The sequence below is a fragment of the Talpa occidentalis genome, unplaced genomic scaffold (assembly GCF_014898055.3).
Source record: "Talpa occidentalis isolate TD23 unplaced genomic scaffold, MPIMG_talOcc4v2.1 talOcc4.18, whole genome shotgun sequence".
NCBI classification, from domain to species: domain Eukaryota; kingdom Metazoa; phylum Chordata; class Mammalia; order Eulipotyphla; family Talpidae; genus Talpa; species Talpa occidentalis.
In genome coordinates this window covers 1,676,942-1,693,244 of record NW_023601851.1, presented here as the reverse complement: position 1 = coordinate 1,693,244, position 16,303 = coordinate 1,676,942, and the positions used below count along the sequence as shown (strand labels likewise).

The following is a 16,303-nucleotide window of genomic DNA, read 5'->3' as shown; positions in this document are numbered from 1 at the left end:
TCACTTGCAATCAGGGAAATGCAAATCAAAACTACAATGAGATCCATCTCACACCAGTTAGCGTGGCACATATTAAAAAAAACTAGCAACAACAAATGTTGGTGCAGTTGTGGAGAAAAAAGAACTCTCCTGCACTGCTGGTGGGAGTTCAAACTGGTCCAGCCACTATGGAGAGCTGTGTGGAGATTTCTTACTAAATATAGAGCTTCCATATGATCCAGCAATTCCCTCCTAGGTATTTGCACAGTGGACACAGAAACATTAATTCCAAGAGCACCTGTACCCCTATGTTTATAGCAGCACTTTTTACAATAGCTAAGCTTTGGAAACAACCCAAAAGCCCCAAAATAGATGACTGGATCAGGAGATGACTTTTGACAAAAGATTAATTCTGTCCTTATAAATTTGTATTTGAAAGCATTTTATTGTCAATTTTTCTGATTATGAGGTGGGTATTAGATCTTTTTAAAGATTTGGTAGAATTTACATGTGAAGCCATCTGACTTGGATTTTTTTGTTAGTTTTTTTTTTTTTTTAAGTCTTTGATGACTATTTCGTAGCTTGTAATTGGCCTACTCAGGTTTTGTGTTTCTTCATGTCTCAGATGGTTGTGTCCTTCTAGTAATTATTTTCTCTTATCCAACTTATTCATATAAAAATGCTCATAGTCTCTTATGACCTTTGGTATTTCAAATAACTTTCATTTTTGATTTTGCTTATTAGTTTTATATCTTTTTTTTCCTTAGCAAATCTTGTCTTAAGTTTATGGTGAATCAATTTTTTTAAAGGAATCAACTCTTAATTTTAATGACCTTTTGTATTATTTCCTTAATTTCTATTTCACTTCTTTCTGTTTGAAGTTTTACTCTTTCCTTTGTTCTGATGAATTTTGGTTTCATTGTTCTTCTAGTTGCTTTCTGTGTAAGGTTTGTCTAACTGACGTATGTTTCTAAGGTTTCCTCCTGTTACCAAAGACCCTGTAGATTCTTATAGCTGTGTCTTTGTATTTGTTTATTTCCAAGTATTTTTGAAAGATTTATTTATTTTATGCATAGAACTGGGGTGCAGGTCAGGTGCGGGGGGTGAGAGGATTCAGCAGAGACAGAATGGGGAGCAGAACAGGCAGATTGACTGAAGTACACTGCTGAGAGAGCAGTGGGTGAGATGAGAGGTCTGCTGGGCCATATGGGTAGCTCCCTGGCAGGGCAGGATACCGAATTTGTGCTGTAGTGGTCATGGATAGCTTCACAGTGTTGTGCTTAACCCCTTGCATCACCAAGGAGGCATGTTGCCAAGCATTTTTTATTTCTCCGTGGATAGACTTATTGACCCATTGGCTTCATCAGAAGTATGCTTTTAGTCTTCACATAGTTGGGGTTTTTCCAGCTTTGTTTTAGTGGTTTTCTAGTTTTATATCATTGCAAATGATGAAAATTGCTCAAACTGTTTCAATCTTCATTAGTTTCTGGCCTCGCAACGTAAGGTTTTGTGTCCCAACATAAAACCAGTTGTTGTTTCCCAACCTTTTACTTTGAGCTGATGTTTGTCTTTAGAAAAAACTGGATTTCCTGCAGACTGAGGAAGTTGAGTTTTGTTTTTTTACTCTACCCAGTCACTCTGTGCCTTTTGAGTTGATGAATTCCAACCAATACATTTTAAGGTAACTATTGATGCAAGTACTTAATCACCATTTATTATTTTTTGTGCCTTTTTGTTATTCATCTCTGTTCTTTAGTTCTCCTGATTGTTACTTTTCTTATTTATCTTTGGGATTACATTTTAATTTTGTTTCTTCGATGCATTTTATTTTTTTTTTTTGAGAATACCATGAGCTTTGCCTAGAAGATAAAGCTTCTAACCTGTTTAAAATTGACAGCAAGAAAACCTTGGCCTATTTGGTTCAATAATAGTGCACGTTTTTGCGCTCCATCATCCCACATTTTTGTTTTTGATGTTGCAGTACTTCTAAGTGGCTGGTGTCTGCTAGTGTTTATTCTGTATACAACTCTTTGAACTTCCTGTGTCTGGAAGTCTTTCCCTCCCCAAGTTAGGGAACATTTCAGATATTCTTTCTTCAAATCAGATCCATGTACCTTCCCCTCTCCCTCCTCCCAAGAATGTGAATGTTGTCTTTATGTTATCCCATAACTCTCTAAGCTATCTTAAATTTAAAAAATACTTTTTTCCGGCTGTTGTTCTGATTAGGTGTCTTTCGCTACCTTATCTTCTAGGTGACTGATAATGCACTGCTGCTTCATCTAATCTTGTGTTGTACTACTCTGTTGTAATTTTTATATCAGGCATTATATCTATAATTTCTGTTTGGAGCTTTCTCATATGTTCTTGTGTTGTGTTTCCCCATTTTGTTCATCTTGTTGGAATGGCATTCTCATTCTGGCCTAACTGTCATTGAGGCCTGCTGTTTCTTCAGGGAGTTTACTTAATTCTGGTGCATTAAGATTTTTTCCTGGGATTCTGTCTTGATCCACCCAATGGCATATATTCCTCTCTCTTCTATATTATTTGGCACTCTGTGTTTATTTCTGTGGGTTAGGTGTGACAGCTTTTTTTCCTGGTCCTTGAGCATTGATGTGGTAGAATTGAAGGTTGAGGTTGCATGGGATCGTACCAAGGTGTTTTGTCCAAGATGCTGGGCTTTCTTTAAGTATAGGCTAAAGTCTGTTAACAGCCAGGATGGATACTTGCTCAAGAACCAGCACTGGGTAAAACACCCTGTGAAACATACGTGTGTGTATAATTCCTTTCCTTGGTTTGAGAAGTTCTCAGCCACAGTTGTTTAAAAATTGCTTTTCCCTATATATTTCCTTTTTTTCCTCTGGTATCCTAATTCTCTGATTTTATAGTTTTCCTTTGTTTATTTTAAACCTTTTTTCTCTCTTCTTTACCAGTGGAATTATATTTTGTTTTCTGTCCCCCAAGTTGCAAAGTCTTTGCCTCAACTGAATGCCCCATTAAATATGGCCCCTAATGTAGTCTTCATTTAATATATTCTTCCTCTGATTACTGAGTTCTTCAACTTCAGAATTTGTTTGGTCCTTTTAAATATCCCAAACTTTAATTACAATTGCCCTTTGCTTATTATTCCTTTACTTGCTTGAATTGCTTTTTTGAGTTTTATATAGCTCAATTAATTTTTCATAAAGTTATTAGGAACACTTTATCATTGAACTCATTTAAATAAAATATTATGTGCCTATGAGTTGATGTGCTGCAAAAAATATTTTATGACTACCACTACCAATTTCCATATTTTTATTTTTTATAGTTTTTTTTACTTTCGTATATTTTGACATCATTCATTTTTTTCACTGTGTATGCTTTCTCATCTCAGTTACAGTCCCCATTTTTTTTAAGATTTATTTATTTATTTATACAAATACTAAGTACAGTCAGAAGCACGGGAGGGTGAGAGAATTCACCAGAGCCAGAGCAGGGAGCAGAGCAGGCAGACGGACTGAAGTATACTGCTGAGGGGAGCAGCGGGAGGCAGGAGAGGTCTGCATGCCACGTGAGACCCTCACTGGCAGGTGGCTGGGGATCAAACCGGCTCTGTATAGGCTGCGGGAAGCTTTGCAGCCTAGTGTTCAACAGCTGTGCCTCCGCCACCGGGAAGGCCCACAGTCCCAATTTTTTGAATAAGCGTCTGCCATCCTGTTTAAAGTGGTAAATGTACCTTCTTCATATAAAGAAGGCTTTGTTTCCCTCTGACTTTCAGAAAGCCCCACACTGATACTCTGGAAGGTGGCGCTGCTGTGCTGATTTTAATTTCCCTTTGCTGGTTCTTACTCTTTGCAGCATTTCAGAAAGAACATGTAGAAAAAGCACATCTGCTAGATCATTAGGTGCTTCAGTTGTCCTAGCGCTGCTGTGCTGATTTTAATTTCCCTTTGCTGGTTCTGACTCTTTGCAGCATTCCAGAAAGAACATGTAGAAAAAGCACATCTGCTAGATCATTAGGTGCTTCAGTTGCCCTAGCGCTGCTGTGCTGATTTTAATTTCCCTTTGCTGGTTCTGACTCTTTGCAGCATTCCAGAAAGAACATGTAGAAAAAGCACATCTGCTAGATTATTAGATGCTTCAGTTGCCACAATCCCAGCACGTTACAGTATCTTTTATTCTTACTTGTGGTCATGCTGGGGTACTCCATTCAGGAATTAACTGCCGTAGTCCACCATCATTGTCCATACTGCTTCCTTCCCACTTTGTTCTTACCCCTTCCACTCGGTGCTCTGTTTCTGTACTCAGCTACCAAGGGTTAGTTTTTAAGCTTGCCTTGATGTGACTACTAATTTAATTACTTTATATTCCACATATCCTGACCACACCTAGTCGTTATCTTTCTCCCTCTGACAGCGTTATTCCTGTCCACTCCATCCATGCTGCAGCATATAGTAGTTGTTTATCTTTTTTTGCTAACTGAGTCATATAGCAGTATTCCGTTGTGTGTACCAACCACATCTTCTTGGTCCACTCATCTGTTTGGAGGCACTTGGATTATTTCCATGAGTTAGCTATAGCAGGTAGTGCTACAGTAAATTTGGGAGTGCAACTTTAAAAGTTGCTATGACACAGGCATGGAGGGTGGTGCTCCCTGGTGGTGCAGGGATTAAGTCTCAGCCCATTGAAGCTATCAGCAGCCTCTGCAGCTCCGGTTTGATCCCAAGCAGGGAGAGGCCCCATATAGCGCAGCAGACCTCTCCTGTCTCCCCGATTCTCCCCTCAGCAGTGTGTTTCAATCCGCCTGTTCTGCTCCCTGCTCTGTCTCTGGTGAATCTGTCTCACACCCGTATCTCTGGCCTGCACCCCAGCTCTTGTGTGCATAAATGCACAAAGATAAATCCTTCAAAAATTTCTTTTGACAGATGTCTAAGGAGTAGAATTACTGGGCCAAATGGCAGATCAGTGTTTAATGTTTTGAGACCCTCCATACTATTTTCCATAAGGCCTGGACCCATCTGCATTCCCATGAGCAGTGGAGGCGGGGTCCCTTTATTCACATCCTGTGCAGTGCTTGATGTTTCTGAGCTTTTCTGTATGGCCCTTTGCATGGGTGGGAGATGGTACCTCATTGTGGTTCTCCCTTGCCTTCTCTAATAATAAGTGATGTTAACCGTGTTCTCTTGTATCTGCCGGCCACCCGAATGTCTTCTTGGGAGAACTGTCTGTCTCGTTCTTTGGCCTGTCTTTTTGATTTTGTTTTATTGTGGCATCTTATGAGTTCTTTGTACATCTCTGATCTCAGTTCCTTGTCACGTGTGTGGTGTACAGATATTTTCTCTCAGTCATTTGGGTGTCTTGTCATTTTGGATACTGTCTCTCTTGCTTCTCTGAAGATTCCATCAAGTTTGATAAAGCCCCAGGTGTCTCTCTTCTCTTTTGCTTTCTTCCTTGCTGTTGAGGACAAATCCCATAGGCATCATTAAATCTTATGTCATGAAATACTCTGTTTTCTTCTGTGTATTTTATGATTTCAGGTTTTATATCCAAGTGTTTGGGCAATAGAGTGTATTGGCTCAGCCTCTTTATTTCTCTCTCTTGCTTCCACATTCATTTGTATGTGCTCCAATAGTATCTTGAGTTCTAGATCAAAAGTGACTTCCAGGCCTCCCTGGTGGCTCAGCGGTTGAGCGCTGGGTTGTGAAGCTGCCCACAGCCTCTGCAGCGCTGGTTCGATCCCCGGCTACTGCCCGGCCACCACCACTGGAGGAGGGTCCCACATGGCGCGCAGACCTCTCCTGCCGCCTGCTGCTCCCCTCAGCAGTGTACTTCGGTCCTTCTGCCTGCTCTGCTTTCTGCTCTGGCTCTGGTGAATTGTCTCATCCTCCTGCGCTTCTGACTGTACTCAGTGCTTGTATAAATAAATAAATATAAAAAAATAAATCTTAAAAAAAAAAAGCGACTTCCCAGTTTGTACTCTTTACACTAACTTTCTCCTGATGCCAGTGGTGGAGGTGGGACAGGTCTACCTAGTCTTTCGGACCTGCAGCCTTTCTGGGAGTCTTGCCCACCCATTTTCTGATTCAGAGGTGGATGGAGCTCTTGGGTATCCGTGTGTTCTTTGTAAGTAGGCACTTGGGTTTGAACTAATTGAATGTTTGTCCTGACCTTGGAGTTCTTTGAGATTCCTGCTTACATAGGTTATTGTCGTTAGTAAAGAAAATGTGGGAAATACAGACGGGAAAATATTCTCTCTGTTGTCACTGCACTTCCTGGTACTCATTTTTACGTTGATTGTACCCCACATGTACAGATAGGTACATGTACAAGATAGGTCTTGTTTCCTAATCTTTATTGTTTTTCTTTGTCCTTCTTAAATTAGATACTTTCCTTTTGTTATAGAGCAACCCCGATATAAAACGGGTTGCCTGGCTGTGGGTCCTCACCTGCACGCTTAAAAAGGACTTATTAATACTCCACTACAGGCACACACAAAAGGTTAATAAAAGGTTTATTTACAAGGGAAAAGGAAAGAAGGAAAATGTAAAACTCAGGGAGAAAATAGGGAAATAAAGTCTTTAATGCCTCCTACCCGATCTGCCAACCTGGAAACACAAAGGTACTCTCAGAGCTGGCCGGACGCTGCGAGCTGGCGGAGCGCCAAAATGGGGGAACCCCCCCAAAGCCCACGGGTCTGGCTTTATACCAACCTGGCTGCTTAACCCCACCCTCAGGTCCCAGCCACCTTCCCTTTGATGGTGATGGGATTTGGAGTTCCCAGTGTCTTTTGGCTTTGGTCTGGAGTGTGGGGTGGAGTCCACAAAGCCTGTATGGGATTAACTTTAGGACATCCTTTTCCCCCTAATGCTTTGATTTATTTTCCCATTCACTGGTTCTTTTCTCCCTACCCAGGTCATCTGTTGCTCTGCAGCGGGTGAGTTTTTCTTTTCTGAAATTGCAATCACTCCTCCAAAATCTCTTTTGTAATTTTAATCCTTTTATAATTTATAACTCTGTATGGTATCTGTTCTTGTCTCCTTTTAGGCTCCCTGTTTATGTCCAGGCTACCCATAGGCATTAACCCATTACTAAGATAGTTCATGTAACGTTTTAGTAATTACAGTGATTTTTGTGCTAAGTCCAATGCCTGTGTTAAGAGTTTAAGTTCATTTCAGATGTTGCTATAGGTGACCATACTTCCTTTCTTCTTTAAATGTTGTGTATCTTTGGTTTTAGAATTGACCTTTCTGCTTGACCTTTGCTTTTCCATGTAAGAGCTGTATTGTATTCATGGGTGATCTAAGTCTCTGTTACTTAGACTGTTGCCAGTTATTTTACATTTTCAACATTGCTATCTGTTAACTTTAGAAAACAGAAGATCTCCCAATCCAGGTTTTGTTGTGGTGGTTTTGGGGTTACAGTTCTTCTTTTGTTTAGTGGCACTTTCCAACTATTTTTTATGATGTATTTCTTATATTGTGTGGTAATGAAGTCTCTTTGCTTTGCCTTAATAACTAGGTAGTGACGGACAGATTTTCCTACAAGTCTTAGAGTAAAAGGAAAAACTATTACTTTTCAAAGGAAATTAGATGCTCAGAGTAGGATAGACCCCTGCCTTGCCAACACTACCAAAAAAAAAAAAAAAAGAAACAAGCAAACAAACAAAACATGGAACTTCCCTGTGTTTGTTTAACATTGATTCTTTTTTTTTTTTTTTGAAAAGATTTATTTATGTATGCATACAAGAACCAAGGGACAGGCCAGATGTGCGGGGAACAAAACAGAGAAACAGAGTAGGGAACAAAACAGGCAGACTTACTGAAATACACTGCTGAGGGGAGTAGCAGGAGAGACAGTAGAAGTCTGCTGTGCTATGTGTGTCAGCTATGTGACCTGTGATCAACTTGTCCTGCATTGGCTATACTTATTCTTTCTACTAAGAGAGAGAGAGAGAGAGAGAGAGAGGGAGGGAGGAAGGGGGGAGAGAGCGAGAGAGAGACAGAGAGACAGAGAGACAGAGAGAGACAGAGAGAAAACAAAACATGGAACTTCCCTGTATTTTTTTAACTTTGATTCTTTTTTTGAAAAAAATTATTTATGTATGCATACAAGAACTGAGGGACATGGCAGATGTGCAGATGATAGCTTCTTAGTGCTGAGACTTAACCCCTTGCACCACCAAGGAGGCCCTAAAATTGATTCCTGTATTAGGCCACTCCTGTTTCTCTTAGTCTATGTAGAGCTCTACTTTAGCCTTACTTCTTCCTTTCTCAGAGCCCATGTATCAACCACGCGCAGTAAAGTTTGCACTGATCTTTTTTGAATATGTTTCTTGATTGAGATATACTAGTTTGTCTATACCAAAACTTTTCAAATCTTATGGTTTCCACTTCCTGGCTTATTCTTCTATCCTTTTGTTGTATCTGTTGTTTACCCCAAACATTATTATGCTTTCAGCAAGAGAAACTTATTTGTTTTTGAATGTTTGGGGCAGTGTTCTCTTTGAAGATGTGGTACATTGGTAAAGTTCTGAATTTGGTGACACAAAGGTAAATTTCTTCCATCAATTTCTCCAAAAAACTACATTCAGGTCCAAACAAACATACAGTTCATTGAGATCAGGTCCTAAAATTTGGAACTGCAGCTGTCATCCTTAAGACTGCTGCTTTATGGAGGAAGTGAGTAAGATAAACTGTCACAAAGATGTACTGTATTTAAGTTGCCTTTATCCTGGTAACGTGTTCACTTGGTTGTTGAGAACCTTTTACTTATTTCCAGAATCCTAGTAAGATAGATTCTGACAGTTATCATAAGGTTTCTAGTGTTTTTTTTTTAAAGATTTTTTTATTATTTTTATTTATTTATTTATTTATAGAAGCACTGGGTACAGTCAGAAGCACGGGAGGGTGAGAGAATTCACCAGAGCCAGAGCAGGGAGCAGAGCAGGCAGAAGGACTGAAGTACACTGCTGAGGGGAGCAGCGGGCGGCAGGAGAGGTCTGCGCGCCATGTGGGACGCTCCTCCGGAGGCCGGGGAGCATCCAGGGATCGAACTGGTGCTGCAGAGGCTGCAGGCAGCTTCGCAACCCAGCGCTCAACCGCTGCGCCACCGGGGAGGCCAAGGTTTCTAGTGTTTACGGGGAGAAGATGGACTCCCCGAGTCTCTGCTCTGTGGAATCCTCTAATGCCAAGTCTAATTGTTTATTTTAAAATATTTTACAGAATGTGGGTCTGCTTTCACTAATAAACTGCAAGGAATGTTTAGAGACATGGAACTTTCCAAAGATATCATGGTTCAGTTAAAACAGGTATCATCATTTAAAAGATTTTTGTTTTTAAGTAAATTTCTTCAGTGTTAGTTTTTACAAGAATAGAATGCTTTTTAAGAAGAGCTACTATTAATGTTATCAATTAATTTTTCTGCCTTTATTTGACTTTTCATTTCTTTCATAGATAAACAAAAATTTTATGTGGGGGTAGTGAGGGGGCTGTATTCACTTTTATCATCTTGCCTGAGCTCTTTTTTTGCAGTAAGATGGAGTTAAAAAATATGATAGGAAATTAGTTGTTTGAAGTACAATTCTTAGATTTTTTTCAGCATTTTGTTAGAATGTAAGTTTTATTTTTCAAGACAAGTAATGTTTACATTTAGTAATTAAGATTTCATATATTTAGAAATAAATTTCTGTTACAGCATTATGTCTTGTAAATGTCAAAAATTACTTTTCAATGGATGCTTGTCTTTTGCAGCACATGCAGAATCAGGATGTGCCAGGGAATATTGAATTAAATGTGAATATCCTGACAGCAAGCTTTTGGCCAGCCTATATCCCTAAGGAAATACAGTTACCCCGAGAGGTAAGAGTCATTGCAGAAGAAACTTTGTTATAGCAGATTGGTTTAAATGTCACCTTTTCAATTTTAACAACTCTTTTTTTTTTTAACATTTATTTATTTATGCATACAAGAACTGGGGTACAGGCCAGAGATGTGGGGGGTGAGAGGATCCACTAGAGACAGAGTGGGGAACAGAACAGGCAGACTGACTGAAATACACTGCTGAGGGGAGCAGCGGGCAAGACAGGAGAGGTCTGCCTCGCCATGTGGGTTTCTCCCTGGCCAGGGATTGAACTCGTGCTGCAGAGGCTGTGGATTGCTTCATAGTGCTGTGCTTAACCCCTTGCGCCACCAGGAAGACCCATTTTTAACAACTCTTATGCCATGTTTCATGTTGTTATAAATTTAATCTTAATCTCTAGTTTAAAATGTATTTTTGAAGTTTTATATGGAGATAACAAGATTATATGGTTCAGTTTTGAGTTATTCCAATAGTTTTAATAGTCTTACTTTTTTATTATGTAGTCAAATATGGGTTTGACTCTACCTGTTTCTTTTTATTTTGTTTTTACAATGGCATTATTCAATTATGGTTTATATATTCATTCTTTTTCAGTGTAAGATGTTTTATGCTCATATTACACGGACACATCATAACAATATTTCAGCCCACAGGGCCTCCCTGGTGGCGCAGTGCTTGAGCTCTGGGTTACGAAGCTGCCCACAGCCTCCGCAGCGCCAATTCGATCCCTGGCCGCCGGGTGGGGGTCCCACGTGGAACGCAGACCTCCCCTGCTGCCCGCTGCTCCTCTCAGCAGTGTGTTTCATCAGTCTGCCTGTTCTGTTCCCCACTCTGGCTCTGGTGAATTCTGTCACCCTCCCATGCTTCTGACTATACCCAGTGCTTGTATAAATAAATAAATAAATAATCTTTAAAAAAAATTTTCAGACCACATAATTCAGTCTTCTCATCCTCTGCTCAGTAATCATGAAACCATGAAACTTCCTTTCCAAATTCTGCCCATTTTGGAAATGCTTAGTTAGCGAGTTCTTTAGCTTCAGTTTTCTCTGTTCTGTTGAAGGAGTTACACATTTCTTTTTGTTGTCCCTCTTAAACATTGTGTTGACATCCCAATAGCTGTTGTCCCATCTCCCATTCTCTGAGGACTCACTTACAAGACTTAACTAAATGCATTTTATCATCATGTTGTTAAATTGGTAGGATCTCAGGGGGAGCATATGTAAACTGTTGAATCTACATTGTTGAACTAGAAGAATTCACAATTCACAGGGCTCTCCTTTCTTACTCCAAAATGCCATTTCTCATCCACAGTTGTAAGCCATTCTTGATTATGTGTATGTGTACACATACATCCATCACACACACACACATAACATGCAACACACACACATCACTTTTAGGACTTCAGGAGTAACTTGTGTAGAGTTTACTTATAGCTCTTCCGCATCTTTTCTGCAGATGGAAAGGCTTCAGGAAAAGTTCAAAAATTTCTACTTAAGCAAGCACAGTGGCCGGAAACTTCAGTGGCAGTCGACTCTTGGGCACTGTGTTCTTAGAGCTGACTTTAAAAAGGTAAGCCAGAGACTTTTAAACTAGGTCTTCTACTTTTTACCTTTCTCACATTTATCTTGACAAAGAATATTTTTAATGTATGTCTTATTTTAAGAAGAAAGATATTTATTTATTGGAAGACATGAGTGAATTTGGGATTATAGATGAATGATTTTGAAGAAATCAGTTTTTGAAATGGTACGTGCATATGTTTCTTTACATTAATCTCTGCAGTAATGAGACATGACTTTTGCTCTCTTATGTCTCAAACCCAATGTCAGTTGTTACAGGAGTCATGGACATTTACTGCTCTGGCCTCATAAGGCAGATAGCAGGTATTGAATTTACTCACTAAGCTTGACATTGAGCCATAACTTAGTGTCATAAAGTGTTTTGTTGAAAATTCCTCTCAATATTAAAAATGCCAGCACAGAGTCTCCTTGGGTTGTGTAAAACACGGTAGTACATTAATATTCTGATTTGCTGATATGAATGAAATTGAGAGAATAATATAAAGTATCTTCCAGGGCCTCCCCTGGTGGCACAGGTGATTGAGCACCTCACTGTGAAGCTGTCCTCAGCCTCTGCAGCGCAGGTTTGATCCCAGCCGGTTGGCGAGGGTCCCACATGGTGCTGCAGACCTCGCCTGTCTTTCTCGCTGCTCCCCTCAGTAGTGTATTCCATCAGTCTGCCTGTTCTGCTCCCTGCTCTGTCTCTAGTGAATCCACTCACCCTCCCACGCATCTGGCCTGTGCCCCAGTTCTTGTATAAATAAATAAATAAATCTTCAAAAAAAAAAAAAAAAAAGTATCTTCCAGAGATTACCTTTAAGGCCCAGGTATAAGGTAGCTACTTGGAACATGAGAAACAATGAAACTTGTGTGTGTTTATCAACTGGCATCCATTATCTGAACCTCTGATTAGATTACTCCAGGGTTTAGCTACATTTTTCTCATCTGCATCTTTATCTTTATCCTGTACATGAGTTTGCAAATTAGTTCCAAATGTAACTCCGCTGCCTAATCCTCTTAATTTGTAAATATTCTTTATTTGGAAAGGGTTTTTGCAGATGTGACGAAAGACTCTTGATATGGAGAGTCCAGATTACACACACACATACACACACACACACACACACACACACACACACACACACACACACAACAAGGTGCTATATGAAGATGGAACCAGAGATTGGAGAATGCAGCACAAGCCAAGGGTGGTAGCACACTGTATAAATTGAAAGAGATGGGGAATGCGTTCTTACCTAGAGCCTCTGGGGAGTTCAGCCCCACTAATACCTTGAGTTTCTGTCCCCTAGAGCTCTGGGAGAAAATGTTTTAAACCGCAGGGTTTGTAGTGATTTGTTACAGCAGCCATAGGGACTAATGTATCCACCTCACCTAAACCTTTTATTACTGACAAGCTTTGTCTTTACACTGGCAATCCAAGCACTGTCAATGGCCAGTGTGATTTTCTTACCCATTAACAAGACGCTGATCCCTATATCATAAGTTTAGAAATCAACTGTGTGCCAGTGATCAAAGCATTAAGGGACTATAGGAGAGCTTTTTGTTTTCACTTCTACCTCAGTGGGTTTGGGTAAAGGGAGTCTCTAAAAAGTAGTAACTAATATTTGAATTGAACAGAGGAAAAAACCGTGCTTATATCCTAGGATTCTTAGCAATCAGATGTTTATATTTTTAAAGGGTAAAATCAGAATCACCTGATTTCTTTGTTGGACCTAATCAAGTAAACCCTCAGATTTCATATGCATATTTACCATATTATGTTTATTGCAGTCTGTTTTTCTACATGGAAGGGAAATACCATTTTGGAGAAAGTTTCATGATAGGTGCATGCGGTAAGCCCAAAGCCAGCAAACGCACAGAAAATAAACCTGAAGAGCAAAAACTTACACTAACAGTGAAAGAAAATCACATAGCCATAGGATCTGTGCTCTCTTCACTTTATGAAAACCCAGTACACTTACATTTTCTTCCTATTTATAACTGGAAATTACCTGATATTTCTCATAGAGTTTCTTCATTTTTCTTAATGTCTTGTTTATCCTTCTTTTCCTGATGGGGTTATTCATACATTTGTGTCTTCTATTTTTGAAATTTCTTAATCTGCTAGTGTTAGTCTATTAAAGCAACCAATTTGTCTTAATTTTTGAGAATCTCTTTTGTGTTGTTTTATTATTGTCAGTCTCTTTGGTGAGGCATTTTTCCCCAGATCTCCTTGCTGAGATCTTATACCTGCCCAACTGCCTTTGACAGAAGGTCTTACAACATGGTAAACTTGTTTTAAAGTCCTTGTGTGATAGGTCCTCTATTTCTGTATCCTTTATATTTCTGTTGTAATCTTTCGGGTGGTCTGCCAACATTCCTTTTTTCCCAGGCATGTGTATTGCCTCTGTGTGTGTGTATTGTGGGATGGGAATTGGGAGGAATGTTGGGGGTTTACTTTTCTTTTTCTTCTTAATTAACCTTGGTGTCAGGTGGGGCCAGACGAGATACTGGGGCTTAAATACTCAACCGCAGTTTTGTTGGGGAGTGAAGTTATTTGTCTCTGCCCCCTCTCTTCTGCCTCCACAGCTAGCTCTGTTGGGTGTTCCCTTTGCCTTACTTAACACTGCCTCCATGCTCCTCTTTCCTACCATGGGTCAGATGGTGATCTGAAGCTTGAGTCTCTTGGTGAGGAGAGCTACTTCTGGTCAACATGGCTCATGTCAGGACTTACTTGGATCCAGCACGCAGTCGGTGCCGAAGAAGCATTTGTGGTTGCTTGTCCAGCTTTGACCATAGGCAGTGACTGTCACAGCCACCACTGCCATCTTACCTCTGATTCAACTGCCATGCTGCTTCTGAGAGTCTGGGACTAGAAGCTCTGCATGTCCTCTTGATACCTTAAGAAGGGTTATTGAGTTATCTCACCATCTTATCTGTGCTGTTAAGATCCCAGTTTGTCTTTTCCTGATGAGGGGGGTTGGGAGTAGAGCTTTCCTTGATTGCACCAGTCACAGGGTTCCCAGTGTCTCAGGTTGCCCCCATGGTCATGCATGATGGACTCTCTTTCTGGAAATTTCCTTTCAGGATTTCAAGCACCCCACAATGCCTTGGAGTGCCCTGCTGTGCTGTATACAGATGGCCCACAGCCATCCTTCCTGCTACACTATCTATGCTCCCAGAAGTGTTTCCCTCTACCTCCACCTTCTCTTTGCCCTCACCAGCCACCGACCTTATTTTGAGTTCTCTGTGGGAAAGTCCAAGACTATCAGGGGCTTCTGAGTCTGCCTTTGAGCATGTGATTTTGTAATAGATTTCAGTGAGAAGGTGATCCTAAGCTTGCTTTCTTCTATGTTGTGTGGTTGGAGAAGCTCACATTCTCTTTATTCGCCATCTGTTGATGGACACTTACACAGTTTTTGTATGTGGCTGTTGTCCATAATGCTATAATGCTATGGTATTCTGATATGATTAAATTGAAGAAACAATTTCTTTGTTTTTCTTAATACATATCCAGCTTCAAGACTGCTTGGGTCATTTGATAATTCTTTTTCCCCCCTAATATGATTTTTTTCAAAATTAAGAACTTTTCCAGCTTAACTGATATAATTAACAACAGTTGTGAAAGTACAATATATATCACATCCCAATCTGACAAAAGTATATATTGTGTAAAAAGATTTCTGCAAGAAGTTAATTAATAATTCATTGCCAGACCTCCCTCGTGGTGCAAGGGGTTTAGACACAATCTAGGAAGCTATCCACAGTCACTGCAGCATGAGATTGATTCCTGGCCAGCCAGGGGGCAATCCATATGGCACAGCCAACCTCTCCTGGTTCGCCCACTGCTCCCCTTAGCAGTGTATTTCAGTCAGTCTGCCTGTTCTGTTCCCTGCCCTGTCTCTGGTGAATCCTCTCACCCCCCACACACCTCTTGCTGTACCCCAGTTCTTGTATGCATAAATAAAATAAATATTTAAAAAATAATAACAACAATCCACAGAGTTGTGTATTAAAATGTACTTCATTATCTTAGCAGTATATAGTATTGTTTAAATATGTAACAGAAGTATTGTTAATTGTAGTCTCTTTGCTGTCTACCTGTCCAGAAATTACTCATCACACATTATGGACCACTTTAATTTGTCTCTGAGTTCCCTCTGTAGTTTCCCATCAACCAAAGTGACTTTTTTTTCCCAGTGAGTTCACATTCTTTGGATTCTATCTATGAGTGAATACACACAGTATTTGTTTATTGTGGTTTGACTTATTTCACCTGAGTCATGCCCACGAAATTTTATTCACAGTCATAAATCACAGAATTTCCCATTTTTTGTGGCTAAATAATCTTCTATTGTTTATGTATATGTACCGTCATGCCTTAGCCAGGGAGCTGGGAATTGAACTCGTGCTGCAGTGGCTGCTGCTATCTTTGTAGTGCTGAGATTTAACCCCTTTGGCCACCAGGGAGGCCCAAGCCTTAAATTTTAATCCATTTTCAGTTAGTTGTTGTAATTGGTATAATTTAGGGTTTCAATTTCATTCTTCTGCATATGGTTATCCATTTTCTGACAACTGTTTATTGAGTATACTGTCCATTTTTCATTAAGTATTCTTGGCTCCCTTTTCAAAGACTAGCTGACTATATAGTCAGCATTTTATTTCTGAACTCTGTTCTCTTCTGTTGCCCTGTGAATTTTTTTTTGGCTTGATTATTCTAAATTTGTGGAAGTATAGTTTGAAGTCAAGAGATGAGGTGTTTCAGCCTTTTTCTTTCTCAGCATGTCTTTGGCCTTTGGGGCGTCTGTTTGCTGCCTTACAAATTTTAGAATTGTTTTTCACTATTTCAGCTTATATTTCAAACCTTTTGACATTTTAACACAAATTGCATTGAATGTGTACAAATATTTTGATTGGTTTGGACG

The 16,303-nt window shown here is 39.9% G+C and overlaps 1 protein-coding gene across 1 annotated transcript in view; it reads left to right on the top strand.

Moving 5' to 3' along the window:
- LOC119250814 (cullin-4B-like) overlaps positions 1-16,303 on the top strand; it is a 106,999-nt gene that overhangs the window by 39,216 nt on the left and 51,480 nt on the right. Inside the window, exons 15-17 of the mRNA XM_054697755.1 lie at positions 9,180-9,265; positions 9,708-9,815; positions 11,275-11,388. Coding sequence (XP_054553730.1) covers positions 9,180-9,265; positions 9,708-9,815; positions 11,275-11,388 — 308 coding nt within the window. The remainder of the gene's footprint in view (positions 1-9,179; positions 9,266-9,707; positions 9,816-11,274; positions 11,389-16,303) is intronic.